Genomic DNA, 19,030 nt, shown 5'->3' on the forward strand with positions numbered 1-19,030 from the left:
AATGTAACTCTCTCTCTGGCTCCTGGGCTCGAGTGCTCTGTACCAGTTGCTGAAATAGCTGCAGAGGATACACAGGAGCTGCGTGAACTGTCGAATGCTGTTCTAGGCGGCTGAAGACCCGAAGCCAGACAGCACTTGATCAAAACCTAGCAAAGGACAGGAGTGCAACTAGGTACCCAACTGTGACACGATATTTCAGCTGTGTCCACAACTGAAATGCTTATGTGACGCCTCGATGGGGAGTTGTGAGGGCCATATGAGAAAGCCTGGCAAGTCGCATGATGTACATGTATGCAAGCAGGTGGGCCAAACATCCTAGCCAGGGATATACTGTTGTCAGCCTTACCTGTGGGTATTTCGTCACCACCTGGAGGGACCAACCTGCAGACAGGCCCTTGCTAGTCTGGAGCCGACTCAAAGCTCCAAAGACCGTCTTTACTGGTGTGACACTGCTCAGAACCAGAGCAGTTGCCAACAATTGTATCGGAGAAGTTTTAAAGTCTTTAAATGTCTTCAGGAGCTTCTAGCCTGAACTGAGAACCAGGAGGTTCATGTTTTTTGGGTTCAACCTTGCTGCGCGAGGCATGGTGGTATGGGAACGGGAGGAAGGAGAACTGGAGACGTCTAGCTGCCAACCTGCCCCGTGTCCTTGTCTGAGCGTGCATGGTGACACAGAGCAGACGTACTGCCCACGTGGACACTGCTACTCAAAAAGTAATAATAATAGTCTGGTCTCATGCACACAAAGCACCGAGACCTCCAACCAGGATCCCTACTGACACACATTCCAAAAACAAACTGCTTCCAATTATAACATTAATGCCTGGCTGTGTATCGTCAGGGCCCTCCTCTTCGTATTGTTCAAGCTCTGTAAATTAACTACAAGACTCAAGAATTCAAGCCCAGCTCCTTCACATCTTTGAATTGTGTGGGAGCTACTAACACTTGCCGTTTTTAGAAGAGTACTGAGAAGAGTTTTTCCATGGAGTGCACTCCTCTGCTTGACAATGCAGCCAAGATACATACATTTTTCTTTCTCCTGCATTTAAATCTCCTTAACAGATTAACAAATCAACTCTCCTTGCACTTCCTTCTTTTATACTCCTCATAAAGTAGACTTGTGAGAAATGATGGCCAAAGTCAGCTGATTAATCATTCCAACATTGTCTTCAGCAGACTAGCTCCATTAAGAGCCATTTGGCCAGTCATTTGTGGATCCAATACAATTTGTGCCTCGTGCTATGCTATGGGGTATAGTAAACACACTAGAGGGGTAGGGAGCAAATTCAGGAGGATTTGGACAGACTGGGGAAGCGGGTGGATCAGAATAGCATGGAATTGAACAGGGATAAGTGCAAGGTGCTGCACCTGGGGAGAAAGAACCAATACACCTAGAGACTGGAAAGTACCACGCTAAGTAGCACAGCAGTGGAAAGGGATCTCGGAGTCATAGTTGATGCAAAAATGAACATGAGTCACCAATGTGATGAGGTAATAAGTAAGGCTAACCGCACTCTTTCCTGCATTAGTAGGTGCATCACGAGCAGGTCCAGGGAGGTGATGCTTCCCCTCTATGCGACACTGGTCAGGCTGCAGTTGGAGTACTGCATCCAGTTTTAGGCACCGCACTTCAAGAGGGATGTGGACAACCTGGAAAGGGTTCAGAGGAGGGCTACACATACGGTTGAGGGCCTGCAGGTAAGATCCTATGAAGACAGACTGAGGGACCTGAATCTCTTCAGCCTCCGCAAGAGAAGGCTGAGAGGTGATTCTGAAGGGTTGCCAAAATCTGGGATGGGCTTCCAAGGGAGGTGGTGCTCTCCCTTACCTTGGAGATGTTTAAAAGGAGACTAGAGAAGCACCTGGCTGGGGTTACTTGACCCCAGTGCTCTTTCCTGCCCAAAGCAGGGGATTGGACTCGATGATCTAATTCATAGATGTTAGGGTCGGAAGGGACCTCAATAGATCATTGAGTCCAACCCCCTGCATAGGCAGGAAAGAGTGCTGGGTCTAGATGACCCCAGCTAGATGCTTATCTAACCTCCTCTTGAAGACCCCCAGGGTAGGGGAGAGCACCACCTCCCTTGGGAGCCCGTTCCAGACTTTGGCCACTCGAACTGTGAAGAAGTTCTTCCTAATGTCCAGTCTAAATCTGCTCTCTGCTAGCTTGTGGCCATTGTTTCTTGTAACCCCCGGGGGCGCCTTGGTGAATAAATCCTCACCAATTCCCTTCTGTGCCCCCGTGATGAACTTAAAGGCAGCCACAAGGTTGCGCCTCACCCTTCTCTTGCGGAGGCTGAAGAGGTCCAGGTGCCCCAGTCTCTCCTCGTAGGGCTTGGTCTGCAGGCCCTTGACCATACGAGTGGCCCTTCTCTGGACCCTCTCCAGGTTATCCGCATCCCTCTTGAATTGCGGCGCCCAGAATTGCATGCAGTACTCCAACTGCGGTCTGACCAGCGCCCGATAGAGGGGAAGTATCACCTCCTTGGACCTATTCGTCATGCATCTGCTGATGCACGATAAAGTGCCATTGGCTTTTCTGATGGCTTCGTCACACTGCCGGCTCATGTTCATCTTGGAGTCCACTAGGACTCCAAGATCCCTCTCCACCTCCGTGCCACCCAGCAGGTCATTCCCTAGGCAGTAGGTGTGCTGGACATTTTTCCTCCCTAGGTGCAGCACTTTGCATTTCTCCTTGTTGAACTGCATCCTGTTGTTTTCTGCCCACTTGTCCAACCTGTCCAATAGGTCCCTTTCGACCCTAGACATCTATGAAATCAAATCTATACACAAATCTGCATGCATACTAGCTCTTATATCTTTGTCACCCAAAAAGCTCGCGACTACAACTGGCCTGGAAGCTGTTCCCACCCTCCAAGAAAAATCTCCATGAAAATGGATTTTTAGTCTGCTGATTTCTGCAACAGAAACCCCAAAGCTTTAGTTTTCAAAACGTGACAGTGGGAAGTGAAAGATGAAAATAACAGTCATAAAAGCATGTACATACATACACACACCAGCAATAAAAACAACCTGAATATCAGGTGGGTTCTGGAACAGAAGCCCCAAAATTTTAGATTTCTAATTTTGTAAAAAATTGAAGTCTTGAGGCAAAAAAAAAAAAAATAATAATTTAGCTGGAAAGCTATTTTCTGTCGAAAAACAATCCAACAGTATAAAAATTCAATTTTTGTGCGTACATATACCGAGAAGGGGGGGGGGGGGGGGGGGTGAAACCAACGGCAATAAAATTACGTACCTATGTATGCTAACAGTGTAAGAAATCCTGACTCAAAGTAATGGCACAACAGTTTATTATACAAGTTTCTGCCTTTTACTAGACTTTGTTTTGACTTTAAGAAACCACTTAGCTCTCATCTCTGGTCAGTTTTAAATACAGACCCAAGACTATATAATCCAAGGCTAAAAGGTTATAGATATATAAGCCAAGACTGAAGCATTCTGACAAAGGTGGCCTTGGATTACATCAAATATATATAAAATGATTATCTCTCATGTACACAATACTTGAAAATACTCCCATCGCTGAACTGAAGACCTTCTTAGCCTCCACTCCACTCAAAACAACCTATTCAAATCCCGGCTTCATGCAAAATCCAAACTGCCTAGGGTTAGCTGCTAAAGTAGGAACGTAGGTGCTCACACACATTAATGGGGAACACAATACAAGAATCCAAAGAGACTAGACTGCATCATCCAAAAGACTGCTGACATTCTTAACTTCAGCATCCAACTAAAAAATTTCTCTTTGGACTGACAAACAGCTCCAGAGAAGTTTCCCATGGACAATAAATAACTTCTTAACTGACCACATAATCCAAGGACAGCTTGAGAAACTATCCTAAAATATTATTCCTGTTTTCATAGAGAAATAAGAGATGGGAAGAAGAGATAGAGAGTTGGTGAACTAGGCTACAAATCTATCTTCTTGCCAATGCAAAATAGCTCCCTGTAATATTTAAGTCCTCCACAGCCCCCTTAAGGAGATCGCTTTATACACTCTATTATATCTGTCTGGAAATATTCCCTTAAGAGCTCCCTTTGTTTGGCAACTCTACACGAATGCCCTTTCGCCTTTCGTGAGGGCTAGCTTTGGGCTGCTCTCAGTGGTGGTCTGATCAGCCGCAAGCGCTGCTGTGACCTTTGGGTCAGAAACTGGGATACTGGTGTGTCGGGATATTTGATTTTGGCTTAATTTCTTCCTTTAAGAAGGGTGAAACTGGACAAGCCTGAGCTCTGCTTATAAAATTAGCACATTTTTCAAGAAGCAATTCCTACCCTGAAGTGTCTGTCTTGTTTGTGTCTCCTACAGTTCTATATACAGGAAACTATTTGACTTGAGTCCATAAACTCTAGCTTATAAAGACAACTTCCTTTTCTTTTTTTTGTTTTTGTTTTTAGCGTGATGGTCACCTGCTTTCCCTGTCTGGCTTATAAACCACTTAACCCCTCATTTATACTTTTTATCTTGCACCTGCCAATGCAGCTCTTTTCCTGACCTTTAGAAAGCACCTGTATATATTCATCAAAAATCAGGGGGTGCAGTCCTTTGCTGGGAAAGGAGCCATCTGAGTTTCTACTCCCTTTAAATCACCTTATTTGTATTTGTTGCATCTCTGGCTGCACTTTTGTCAAAATACAAGAAGTCTTTTGCCTAGCACAACCCAGGAGATCGCTAAAAGTACAAGTGGACTCAGGCAGTAAATAGTTCCCCATCACCGTGGCAAGTAGGTGGGAGGTGGGGGGCTGGGGGTGGCAGCTGGAGATTGCTCACCGAGGTAGTTTCAGCAACTACACAGTAAAATTGTTGTGGCTGAAAGTGAAGGATGAGCCACAGATGCGTGGCTATAATGGGTAGTTCCCAGACAACCATCACCCCAGAAGCTGATTAGTACTAAATTAAACACAGTATATATAATCAGGCTCACTCTCTCTTGAAATTTCTGTACAGAACCTAGCACATCTAGCCTCTAAAACATCATCTTTGCCCAAGCCCATTTCCCCTCCCCACTCCAATCCAGGGAGTAACCAATTACCTTTGGACAGGTGATCTCAGTCTGCTGGATCATGATAAGTGCAGATGCAATCAGAGCTCCTTGACGCACGTAATTCACAGGATCATTTGTCATTGGCTCGAGCAAATTAATTGCTTCCTAAAAACAAAAACAACACCCCCCCTCCATGTTAACCTTATTTACTTTTCAAACACCAGGCTTGCTGCAAGTTTATTAGATTAGAGCCATAAACTATAGTTTACTTTATTATCTACGTTTTGTCCGCCGTTAATATAGGAGTAAACACAGGAGAGATTTGCTTTTCTCCCAGCAGGCTTTCATTCAAGGATCAAAAAGTTATGAAAGGAATTTAACTGCTGAACAAAGGTTAGCGTCAGAATTACAGAAAAGTGTTGCAGCTGTAAACAAGAATGCAAGACGTATTTTGCAGGTTAGAATTCCTGACATCTTCTCTCAGTCTTTAATAAAGATTTCTTCCACCAATTATATATACACTGCTTGCCCTTCTATGAGTGGAGATTGCTAAGGGGTATCTTCAGAACTTACAACTGCTTCTTCAGATTTGACGGTTTGCTGTCAGAAACCTTCCTGGCCAGGTCATGTGCAAAGCTAATAGATGTATTGAAAAGAATGCATTTCTAAAGCACTTATCAACAAGCATCATCCAGACACCGACTATGGATTGTGAAAAGTCGCAAGAGCTATCCAGGAGAGAGTCTATTGTAATGCATGTTGGTGATGGATACAAAGGGCTCTTGTTCCTCTCCAAAGCGAGTGTCAGTATGGTGTGCGAAGGAGTTACTACATCTGAAAATTACATTTCCAAACAGAGCTCCTCCGGGTTCTGGGGATGTGCATAACCCATCAGAAAAGGATGTTGTATAGCTGCTTGTACATGCATATGGTCTCCAAATGATATGTCTGCAGAGTGGTATTTATGTGGTGTAGAAATACAGAATGCAGGGGGTTGTGACCAAATGAGATCGCTACTCAGACTCCATCCTGTGGTGGGATACTCAAAGAACTCCCATCCCTTAATCACTATGCTACCACTTTCTAGCGATTAGGATGGAATCTAGCTAGCAATCTGTTGTGCAGGCTTCCACATTGCCAATACCCCACCACAGACGTAGATATCTAGAAATACGTCAGTAGGAGACTCACTGAGAAAGGCAGCCTGATTTAAATCAAAATACTAATAAAACACTAATTCTAGGAGTTACACTGAGAATCAGGCTTACTTTGTACCTCCTTGCATATACTGCTTTGTGCCCCATTTGTACAATTGTGCGCTTTCAATACTATTTATGGACTGTGTGCAATGGAAGTACTCATCAGCCTAACAAAAAGCTTAACTTGATTTCCAATCTCCCAACTTAGCGTTTAAAACATGGTGAAAGAAGCCCCAGAAGACGCATTCCAACATAAACAGATGCTTCAGATCTTTACTTAAGAAATAGAGTACAGAACCTCAGCCAGGCAAGTTCTATTATCTTGATCATACAAATTAACTGGAAATAAAACAGACTTGGATTGTAGGACTAAGAACATTTCCATTCAATTAACTTGTCAGATGCCACATGTCAAAGAACATTAGATCTTCAGTGCCATGGCTTCCAGCACGCTTTCTAAGCTAGTAAGCATCACAGGCAAGTTAGCTAAAGGCAAAAAAATAGAGCATGTCACAACCATGTGTACTTCATAGTGTGGGTCTCATTGTTCATGCGTGTGTATGGTTATCAGAGGATGGAAAAATGGATTACTAGCACCGGCTGGGAAGGAGTTCTGCTGGAGAAAGGGATGGTGCTTAAAAATGCAAATGAAGTTAATGACCTTTAGAGTTCATTATAAAACCTGAGGTCTACTATTTTGGTTGGTTAAAATGTAGTTCCTTTGGAGCAATTAAAAAAAATGTATTTCCACTCATTATACTAACACAATACACTTCTCACCTCTAGAAAAGAAAATAATTCTCCAAGTACACTCGGATATTTAAAGCACAGTATATTCAATGAATATTAATTTCAGGCACTTTACTTTGCTAAGTGGCTATCATGTGAATTATGAACAGGCTTGGCAGGATTTGATTCTTATCGATAAACGATTCACCCAGCACTCACAGACTGATGAAAAAAGATTTCCGTCAGCAATCATCAAAATTTACATAAAGGAGATATACAAAAAAATCCAGGATGGAGGTAAGGAAATTTGAGGCAACGACACACACACACACACACACACACACGAGCTGGAGGCCATGCCAGTAAGGCATGCATGTAAAACTTGTTTCACGTGACAGTTTTGCACGCATGTCTCTCCAGAAAGCAAGACAGCAGAAGGACTCTAGGTGCGGGAGCTGGTGGCTTTTTCTCCTTACCTTGTTTCCAGTCCCAGCACAGCAGATGCCCAGAGCCATTGCTGCCCCATAACGCACGTGTGGGTTGTAGCTCTCGGAGAGCAAAGAAACTACGCTTGGACACTGCTCTGGAGTCCTAGAGAGAGACCAAAGGAAAAGCTTGTGTTATTATACGATTTGAGAATCTGGAGATTGTGTGCCTTGACCATGCTGAAAAGATACGCCTTCGTTACACACAATCTGCTCATTCTGCATGTTTCTAATTCAGCTTTTCAGCTAGGCTAGAGAAGGACAGGCCACGAATGTGCCTGGGGGAACATCTGGGAAGGTTCCCCAGCAGCAAGCTCCAGCTGAGACAAAAAAGCTACCAGCACCATGTATAGCCAGAAACACACGGCTCCTACCCTGAACAGGTAATTTCTCATGGGTTTTTTTAAAGAGATAATAGTTTGGGGATGACATACTAGTACAAATGCAGCCCATGCCTTTCTTCAGCTCACCTGAAGCAAGGGGAAGACAAGTTCAGCCTCCATGTACAGTGTCCATCAACAGATACCTCACACAGACCACTTCAAACATGCCACCAACCCCGGAGGCCAGCCCACCACAATAGTGGCATTTCTAACCCGTGGCCAACAGCACCGAGAAGACTCCCATTTTCCCCTGCAGCAGGCTGAGAGCATGAAGTTATCACTGCTGATGCAAACACTACCACAAATATTCAAATATTTCACCTCCCTGGCACACCACACAGCCCCTTAACAGCTGGGGAATCCTCATTTCACTCCTACTTAAAGGTCACATTTTATCACTTAATCCAGTACCTGCCAGGTTCCACATTTCATGAGCAGCAAAGCAGTTTATTTATTTATTTTTTATTTTTTTTAAGTAAGCCTCTCAAAGCGATTTCCCTCCGCGGTGGAGGAGACCGCATTCTCGCAACTCAAGTGCATAACTCAGAAGCGCTACAAACTGCTCTCAGACTTGTCAAGGCTAATCTTTTAAGGTTAGCTGGCTTGGCCACTCTGACAGTAGCAATATATGAATGTGGTTAGCACGTGCATGTGCCTGAAAGAGAGAGAAAGGAAAAGTATGAGGTGCAGTGAATGGACTGAACCGACTACCCAGCTTTTTTCTATAGTGGCAGTCATCATGTTACCTAGGACAAGAGTCTTCCTACACTCCTTTCTGGCCTACTCATCATTAGAGGGGATGGCTGTAACTTTAAGTGAGCTTCAGTTGCCCAAAACTTGTGCTATACATGTGCATGTATATATGTACCTGTATATACCCGTACCATGCTTGGTCTATAAGGTTCCAATCTATCCTACCCTCCATGCAGTTTTCAGACAAGGTTTCCACCATGCTCTGCAGTGATACTCTAGCCCAATTTTACACCGACATGAAGCAAGCTAAAGATGTGAAAACAGAGCGGAGAGCCAGGAATGCTTTAGGTTCAAACTTTGGTTACGACTCACTCAGCGAATCTGGGCCGTTGGTTTTGTTTTTCCATGGCACAGGTCCCCGTCTGGGAAAATGGGAATGACCCAGCTCCTCCCAGGTGACGGGCGTTATGAGGAGGATCAGTCAGTGTTCGTACGTAAAGACATGGCAGCCTCTATTGCAGCAGTTCTCAATCTTTTTCAAGTCAGGGTGTCCTCAGCCACTTTTCCAAATGTGGCAGTACCCACCCCCGGTTGAGAACCACTGCCTCCGCTTGTCTCAGTACTTCTCATCCAGGGGGTTGTCCCACCTTCTCGCCTGTATTAGGGTTTTCTGGCAGCAGCAGAGGTGGTAACTAGTTTAGTCTCCTGGGCAAAACTCCCCTGTGCGGTGGAAGGAGGTTGGTTTTTACCTGCCCTGGGGGGTTCCTGCAGTTGGGCTGTGCAAAGAGCTGCTCCAGCCCAGCATATCCCCTCTGACTGATCAGTGTAAAGAGCTTCAAAGCTCAGCATCATCCCTCTAGATAGGCAATGCAGAAGGCTGAGGCGAGAGCATTTGGCTCTTGCACAGCCCTTGCTGATCCGACCGTGTGCTGCTCCCAGAAACAGAGGAGTGCAGGACAGACCCATCTGCCAGGCAATCTTCTTTCAGTGGGAACACGTGCAGCAAGGGTGCAGAAGGAGCACAGGCTCCAGTTGCGGTTGCTCTCCTTGATCCATCTTTGCAGGAGGCACCCATGTCACAGCCCCCTGGAAGTTGAGAACCGCTGCTCTAGTGTTAAGAGACAGCCTTGTTCCACCCAAGCATCGGAGAGACGGCGGAGCCACCCAAAGGAAAAAGGATGCTCCAAAATTCAAAGTTTGGCTTCTTATTTAAATATATGTTTCTATTTATATATATTTATGCTTATATATTTATATATAAATATATGCTTATACTTATATATATTCTTATTTAAATATGTGTGTCACATTTTCCATTTTATACAGGAATGATCATACTCAAATACCTACATCCTTCAGGTGTGCAGAGACATCCAGACCACTTTTCTTCCTACCACTACTCCCAACAGCCCTCCTCCCACATCCAACCGAGTGTCCACAGTTAGTTCAAATGCTGCTGAAGCAGTTCAGCTTGACCACCCCACAGTAAAGGCAGCAATTAGTCAGACGGGGGTGAGACAGTGATGAATTTGGGGAGGCTGCACACTTCCTCCCATCCCCTTCTATCAGTGGCCTATCTCCTTATGAGGCTTCCTCCACAAAATGTCTAGCCAGCAAGGAGTGATGGTCTAGGGCAGCACTTTTATAAGAACAAAAATAGCTTGGGGAGGGGGAAGAGCCAACAAAAAGGGAACGACACTGAGGTTCAAGAGAAATTCATGGGGAGGGCTGGTAGCTCTGTCGCCTTTAAGATGCAACCGTGACAAGGAATGGAAATAGAGGGGCAGAGGGTAGGATCAGCTAAAAGCAAGCAGCGCTGGCAGTAGGTGCAAGGATGAGCAACTCAGACGTACATAAAATGCCCTGCTGACTGCCTGCTCAAATAACAGCTTGAATGCTGACAGTGCCCTTAAAAAATGAGCTGCTCTGCACACTGGGAATGACGAGCCTTTTAATAAATGAGTGTAAGCATTTCACCGTGCCGAAGACTCAGGCCAGTGCACAACAACTTAACACCCTGGTGTTTGCTTTACTTCAGCAAGTGCTCACCAGGCGGCTCGTGCGACAAAGAGCACAGAAACATCTGCTGGCAAAGCAGCTGTAACGTCCCTCGCAGGCACCGACATCCACGTATGTGACTCATGTTGCAAAACCTGGCTTGGGATTGACCACCTGTGAGAAGATCTGGGATGGTCTTATTTAAAAAAATAAATCAGGATTAAATCTAAGCCAACTGTAAATTTCAGTTGTAAATGGGTTATTTCTAATAATCAAGGAGACTTGCTACGACTGTTTTGAATACTCTTATACACATACTCCATTACTACAGCAGTCAAACAGTCTCATAGGTGGTCTCATGTGCACCCGACTACCAGGGGGCAAAAGAATGGGAGAGAGGCAGGAATGAAGTCTGATGATCTTTTCCAGACACTTGAAACATTCATAGCTAAATGCACCTTTCTCAGTACTGAAAATAAAATAACAACCAAGCAGATGAAAATATTAATCTCTGGTGAAAACAGTCTCTCATCACCTGCATGCATGGTGGAGGCAATGCCTCCCCCTCTTTGCAACTACAGATCTCACCCCAGGCTAGCTTCATCAGAGAGCTGACTTCTGAATTGTCTGTGCACATGCACACATCCATTTGGTCTGTCCTGCTCAACACCTGGCTCTTTGGCTTGGAAAAAACTTGAGATGACTGAAATATGGATGTGCCAATCAACTGCAGAGGCCAAGCCATCTGGGGAACCCCACTTCCTCTATGAATAATCCAGGGTACCCCACAAAAGTCACCCTCATACTTCCTCACCATTTGAAGAATTAAAAAACCCCAGAATCCTAGGACATCGGACATTAGACAGTGACTGGGAGCTATGGTAGGAGACAAAGCCCTGCAAAGCAGCTTTACAAAGGGAGAACATCCTGGTATGAGAGGGGGAAATTAAGCATCAGTGTTTAAGCCGTAACACTCGCTAAGCCCGTTCTGTGGGTAACAGGCTTATTGTATTTGACAAATGACCCCAAGTGGGAAATCCGGAAACAGAGGAACGCAATAGGTTTGAAGGACAAACCTTCATAAATCATAGATAGACACAGGAGGGACGCCAGACAACCTACTGTTAGCACAGACTTAGTGAAGGGGCACCTGGAGGGGCTGGATGTGTTCAAATCAATGGGCCCAGATGATCTTCACTCAAGGGTGCTGAAGGAATTGGCCCATGTCATGGCAGAGCTGCCGGCACGGCTGTTCGAGCACTTATGGTGCTCCATTCAGGTCCCAGAGGACTGGAAAAGGGCCAATGTGGTCCCTATTTTCAAGAAGGGGAGGAAGGAGGAACAGGGAAACTATAGGCCAGTTCGTCTCACCTCCATCCTTGGGAAAACTCTGGAAAAAATCATTAAGGACCACATTTGTGGGAGCCTAGCAGGGGAAATAATGCTGAAAGGAAATCAGCACAGATTCAATGCAGGCAGATCCTGCCCAACTAACCTTGTTTCTTTTTATGACCAGGTCACAAAATGTGTAGACACAGGAGCTGAGGTAGATGTCATCTACCTAGACTTTAAGAAGGCCTTCGATACGGTATCTCATTCTGTTCTGGTAAATAAACTGAGCGGCGGTGATGTAGATAATTGCATGGTCAGGTGGGTGACAAATTGGCTTAGGGGCTGCACCCAGAGAGTGGTGGTGGACGGGTCGGTATCGACCTGGAAAGATGTGGGCAGCGGGGTCCAGCAAGGCTTGGTCCTTGCACCGGTGCTGTTCACGGTCTTCATCGGTGACTTGGATGAGGGCGTGGAGAGCACCCTGTCCAAGTTTGCATATGATGCCAAATTATGGGCAAAATTAACGCACCAGGGGGTAGGGAACAGATCCAGGCGGATCTGGAGAGGTTGGAAAAATGGGCAGAACGAAACAGGATGCAGTTCAACAAAGACAAGCGATGCACCTGGGCAAAAGACCCACCAACACACTTCCAGGCTGGGGGACGACCTTCTCAGCAGCACAGCAGCAGAAGGGGATCTCGGAGTCATAGCTGACTCCAAGGTGAACATGAGTCGTCAGTGTGACGAAGCGATCAGTAAAGCTAACCGTGCTTTATCATGCATTACCAGGTGCACGACGAACAGGTGCAGGGAGGTGATCCTTCCCCTCTATGCGGTACTGGTCAGGCCATAGTTGCAATACTGCATCCAGTTTTGGACGCAACACTTCAAGAGGGATGTGGACAATCTCGAGAGGGTTCAGAGGAGGCCGCTCATATGGTTAGAGGCCTGCAGGCAAGGCCCTACGAGGAGAGACTGAGGGACCTGGATCTCTTCAACTTTTGCAGGAGAAGGCTGAGAGGTGATCTTGTAGCCACTTATAATTCATCAAGGGAGGGCAGCAGGGAATAGGAGATGCTCTGTTTACCAGGGCACGCCTGGAGAAACTAGGAACAATGGCCACAAATTGATGGAGAGCAGATTTATGTTGGACATTAGGAACAACTTCTTCACAGTGAGGGTTGCTGGGATCTGGAATGGGCTCCAAGGGAGGTGGTGCTCTCCCCTACCCTGGGGTCTTCAAGAGGAGACTGGACAAACACCTGGCTGGGTAGTTTGCCCCCAGCACTCTTTCCTGCCCAGGCAGGGGGTCGGACTCGATGATCTACTCAGGTCCCTTCCGACCCTAAAAATCTATGAATTTATGAGAAAGGAGACCAACTATGACCATCTAACCTGACTTCATGCATAAAACAGGCCAGTTATTCTACCCAGTAATTCCCACCTTGAGCCCACCAGGCGAGAGAACGAATGTTGTAGAAAGGTATCTAACACTAACTTTGGGAATTAAATTATCTTTAATATACAGGGTTCCTTCCTTCTGCTGCTAACAGTTCTGAACACCAGCTTTGCTCAAGCAGCTCACTCAGCAATTCTTTGAGGAGAAAACAGCCAACAAGAGAGTTGTCTTATTCAGCATGACAAAATCTGGCTAAGCTAGCCCACCCTTTCTCTCTTTGGATACTTCTCAGGCGCTGATCTCAATATGGGCAAGTCTGGTTTTGGAACACAGCCGCAAGCCAAACTCTCCACAATTCTTCAGTCTCTACCTTTCCCCATTTTAACATGGGATCAAATCAGAGGAATCTATTTAAAAGATGAACTGGGAAGTCCTTTAATGCTCTGCACTTATATTTAGGGTTCAGCATTTTTCATACAAGAGCTGGCAAGTTACACTGCTTTGCATTATTAAGGAAAAAAGGAAAATTACTGACATTTTAATACGTGTCCTAGCAGAAGGCTGATATGCAAACAAAATCTAACACCAGTTGGGCTCAGAGGATTAGCAATGCATCACACAAGCTTGCAGACCTAGGTCACAAATCAGGAGTGTAATGACTGAGGACTGCTCAGCAGGCTCCTAGGGGTGCACCGGTAGAGCTTGGGGGTCAATACCGATAGCCAATTTTTAAGAAGGCATATTGGCCGATACCAATCCCACTTCCGATACGCAGCCTGGCAGCTTGAAGAGCTGCGTGCAGATGGTAACTGTTGTGATGGAAGGGGAGGGGGGAGGGAAGGGATGGGGGGGGGCAGATCAAGGCCCCTGCGGTGAGGAAGGGAGTGGGATTGGGGCAGGCACTGCCCAGCTGGGGTGGGGTGGAGTGGGGCGGGCAGCTCCTGCCACTGCGTGCAGCCCAGGAAGGCACGGGGGGTGCCCCCAGGTCTGCACAGGCAGGCCTGCAGCTGAGATGGCACCAGGCTCTTCCCCACATGTTGGGAGGGGGAAAGGAGAGGGGTGCTGGGCTGGGGCCGTGCTCGGGATGGGTGGAGGCAGCTGTAGCCACCCCCAGCACAGCCCCTGTCCCAGCCCCAGCCAGCAGCTGCAGCCCCCCAACCCCCTCACACACACACACACAGATCCAGGGGCACATGCCCCCCCCAACGTGTGCACAGTGGTGGGAGCTGCCTCCCCCTCCCTGCACCCCCCAGACGAGCTGCAGCCCCAGCCCCAGCCCTACTCCCTCCTTCACCGCAGGGGCCTTGATCTACTCCCCCCACGCTCCTTCCCTCCCCTTCCCCCATAACAGACTTACCAGCTGCATGCAGCTCTCCAAGCTGCCGGGCTGTGCTCCTCGCCACCTGTGCTGCGCTGCGGCTGCACACGTGCCCAGGCATTTATCGGCCCAATTATCGGCTACATCAGGCCGATTTCCGATATAGTAAATTTTCTTTGCATCTGTGCTGATTCGATATCAGACCGATGTATCAGTGCACCTCTACAGGCTCCAGTCCAAATTTGAGTTGTTCAGATCTGAGTGGGCCAATGTCCACTTTCCAAAAGCTGCCCACACAACTGGCAACCTCTGACAATTGCCCCATTAGAAGGAACGATGGCTGAAAGAGCCAAAGACTAATCGACTCTCTCAGCCCTTCAGAAGACTCTGCTGGGGTAGGATGAGAGCAAATCTGATGATGCCCATGACAGTATGGTCTTACGGCTCTGGTGCCTGTTCTGCGCATCGAAAACGTCATTCTCCAGAGCATGATCTGGCTTGTTTCAAAAACATTAACAAAGAAATGGATTTAAGAGTCAATAAAAACAGTGAGATGACTAATTTTTTTTTTTTTAATTAGGTTTCCTCACCAATGAAGTCCTCTGGAAATCTCTGAAGAGAAGCAAGTGGTACATGTAGCTAAAGATTTCCAACCACTCCTGAAATTAGCTGCCAGGACTGATGCAACCTAAAAGGACACCTTAACCTCGTTATCCAAACCACAAGACCTAGTTTAACCATTATGTCAGCTCCTGGAGAGGCTGATCTACCAGAAATGGATCACTCAGAAGTAGCACCAGTTTTCCACGTCAACACAAACATTTTTCAGAGGAGCAAAAGCTGAGGATTCCCTCCCTGCACCCTGAGAAACGAGAAGGAAAGGGTTTTTTCTCCAAATCCACAATGCAAATATTCATATAAGAAAAGCAGAAAGTTGATTCATGGCAAGTTTGTGAACAGAGCCCTGCTCAGAAAAAGGAGGTCAGGTATGGATCATGAATGGGCTCCCCCCATCTAATTTCCTTCCCTTGCCATTGAGACCCGATTCTTCATCACATCTCCGCTGCGATGTGGTAACGCACTGAGGCTTCCCTGGAAGATCAGAGGGGCTGCTTCTGCTGCAAAAAGCAAATCACAAAAGCTTAGCGAGCTGTGTCTACGAAGGTCTCACAGGCACAAAGACCAAGAACACACACACAGGTATGTGCACCCTCGTCCCATTCAGCTGCCTCCTACACGCAGTCATTTTGTGGAACGTGTGTCCGCAGGAGGTTGCAGAGCGGTGGTTTTCAGCATTTTGAAATCAAGGCACCCCTGGCTAGATTCAAGGCACCCCCTGGAACAGGTCAGCTCTTACTTTGACTGCACCAAAATACGAGACTGGTTCTCCTGTTGCAAAAGACCCTTCACGGTAAGGATGGCCAAAATTTGGGATGGGCTTCCAAGGGAGGTGGTGTGTTCCCTACCCTGGGGGTCTTTAAGAGAAGGCTAGATAGGCATCTGGCTGGGGTCATGTGACCCCAGCACTCTTTCCTGGATAGGCAGGGGGTCAGACTCGATGATCTGTTGAGGTCCCTTCTGACCCAAACATCTATGAACCTAGGTCAGAATACTTTTAACACCAGGAATTCCCATTTAAATCTCTGGGTTCATAGGCGACTGATAGGGGGTGCCCCCCCGATAGCCAACACTGATGATGTCGGTAGGGCTCGTGCCCCCCAACAGGGCCACTGCCATCGGCGGCTCCTGCAGGTGCCCCTCCAGATCCAGGAGGCACCAGTCACCCATGTCTGGGTTTAATCTTGTGAATGATGTTTGCATGCCTAACAGTGCTAACATTGTGTGGTGTCCTGCAGCACCCCTGAAAGGTTCTCCAGGCACCCTGGTTGAGAACCACTGCTGCAGAGGCAGACAGCATAACCAAGTGCAAAGAGGGAGTAGACAAATAAATGGAGGACGGGTCCACTGAGAACCCAGAGCGATATATCCTCCTGACATCTATAAACCAATGATGGTTGATGACAAGGCAGGTAGGACAGAGGATGGATCGCTCTAGACATGCTCCTCATATACTCTCCTTCTAAAGCTCCTACTACCTGCCATGGACAGAAACAAGCCGTGTGTTGTATAATAATGCTGGGACTAGGCCCACCAAAAATTACAAGCATCTCCCTCTCCCCCTGCTGAGGGAACTGATGTAACGACTGATTTTGTGAGACACGCAAGAAAGCAGGAACAGGGGTGCATGTCAACAACTAGGGTACCAAAGGGGGACAGCAAGGAGAGAACCCACTGCCCAACAACGTGCCCAGACAAGGGAAGGCAAGATAGCTCCACAACTATTCACGTTCCCTCCAGCCATCATCTCCTTCCTAGTCTGGTCGAAAGCCAGGGTCAGGAGCAGATCAACCAGAAAGTCCTGGGATATTGCTGGGCTACAGATGAGGTGAGGTTGGAGACAGGCCTATTTACTAGGTAGGGTCAGTGGGCCTAGTCCAGGGGCGAGCAATTATTTCAGGCAGAGGGCCACTTACTGAGTTTTGGCAAGCCATCGAGGGCCACATGACAGGCAGCCAGGGGCAGATGTATATTAATTTTCTAAAATTTTTAGGGGCCCCGCAAGCTGGATAGAATGGCCTGGCAGGCCGCATCCAGCCCGCGGGCCGCATTTTGCCCACCCCTGGCCTAGTCCTACCAGGAAACTAAAAGCCTCCCTTATTCAAAAGGAGGCCACCGAGTGTGTTGTACATGCTGAGTGCATGGGACAACAAGAGAGAAAATGGGGTTGGGAGTGATGGTGTCTGCTGAGGTGCAATGGGGCAAGAAGGGTGGAGGTACGATACTTCGCTAGGCAGACCATCAGTCTGACCCAATATGGCATTTCTTATGCCTCCCTTCTCCATAAAGCATAGGAAAGTGACTGTAGGGTATAACAAAAACTTAGATCCACCTCTGCAGCTCCCAAGGTCTAGTCTGCTCACGTTCTTCTATCAGGTCTCATTCAACACAAGAACGGTACATCTCGTTACATCCTCTCCGTTTTCTAGATTATGTACCCTTTGGGCCAGAGACTTACTTTACCACCCTGTATATCTCACTGATACTTAAATAAGCCATTAATATACATAAAAGGTAAGCAGCTGCCTGCACAGACACAAAGACGGCTGAAAGCAAGCCATCCTAGTACACATGATCAACACTAAAAATGGAAGTGTCTGAACAATCGCTAATGTTAAATACACATTTTTTTAGACTGTAAATATTTAAGGACCTTACAGCTAAACGAAAAGCAAAATGCCAGAAAATTAAAAGAACAATGCCAAATAAACTTTAGAAATCTCTTCTTTAATTCCCCCAGCTCATTTTTTCAGTGGGCTCTAAATATTTATGACTTTTCAAATTATTGGACTACTTAATAAATCATCCAATACGGAACTATTTCTGTACACTGGATGTCCCACGCTACCGTGACAGATGGCTTGGAAAACCAGGGAGGTTTCATTTCAACTGTGAACGAGTTAACAAAGCAAAAATACTGAGACCTAATGACAAAATCTAGTGTCGTTTCTACAAAGGAAAGAGCTGATGGCACTTTACAGATAATATAATCCACACCAAACAACTGAAGATATAAAACAGACAAAGGACGGGGGAGGAGAAAAGCAATCAAGTTAAACATTTTTTGTTTCTATTGGCAAGCAATTTTGTAAATCCCCTGGTCTTCTGTTTCAAGCAATTTTAAACCTTTTCAACATCCCAATTCCCTGCTTGTAGTATGCGTCCACTCTCCTGTGTGTAATGCAGCCTCAATCTCTACAGTAGTTTTTTCCTCCCCCTAAAACAATTCCCGTTCAATATACAGGGCCAGCTAAGTTGCGGGAACTTCTAAGAAACTCTGCTTTATGTGGATGCAACACACATGGCCACAACTATTCACGTTTTTTCTATTCTGAATGGGGTCTAAAGCAAATAAAATGGAATTAATGATCTGGGAAAAGGAGGTAGCAGCAGGTGGAAAAAATCTACAGATGGTCAAAATTATTTAGTTTGGTCGATTGTAGAGAAGGCTAAAGAGAATCTGAGTGGGACATAGCAAGAGCAGGTGAGGAGGGAGAAAAAAACAGGTAAAATGAACAGGCCAAGTGCAACAACAATATTCATGTTGAAAGGAGTAATGGAAATTGGTTCTCTATTAACTAATACTCAAGGAAAACATAGAGGTACAATTGACAGGTCAACTTCTGCTCAAAGTGAAGGCAGTCAAGAAAGTGTTAGGATGTTAAAAAGAGAGATAAGAAGTGTACAAATCAGTTTTGCCCCGGACAGGGCAGTAGCGAGTTCAGTTCTGTTCCTCTTTCCCAAGAGAAAGAGACATTCAGCGACGGTGAAAATGATCAGATGCGCGTAACGGCCAATTTAGAGAGACAACCATTGACTTCACATTCAAGGTATAAGGAGGTGATATGGAAAGGCATAAAAACAACG

The 19,030-nt window shown here is 46.3% G+C and overlaps 1 protein-coding gene across 1 annotated transcript in view; it reads right to left on the bottom strand.

Annotated features, from left to right (window-relative positions):
- Positions 1-19,030, bottom strand: part of PSMD1 (proteasome 26S subunit, non-ATPase 1) — a 114,456-nt gene that overhangs the window by 34,378 nt on the left and 61,048 nt on the right. Inside the window, exons 17-18 of the mRNA XM_006264155.4 lie at positions 7,414-7,528; positions 5,058-5,174 (exon numbers count right to left, since the gene is read on the bottom strand). Of these exons, the coding sequence (XP_006264217.1) occupies positions 5,058-5,174; positions 7,414-7,528 (232 nt within the window). The remainder of the gene's footprint in view (positions 1-5,057; positions 5,175-7,413; positions 7,529-19,030) is intronic.

This window comes from Alligator mississippiensis, chromosome 7 (assembly GCF_030867095.1).
Source record: "Alligator mississippiensis isolate rAllMis1 chromosome 7, rAllMis1, whole genome shotgun sequence".
Classification (NCBI taxonomy): Eukaryota; Metazoa; Chordata; order Crocodylia; family Alligatoridae; genus Alligator; species Alligator mississippiensis.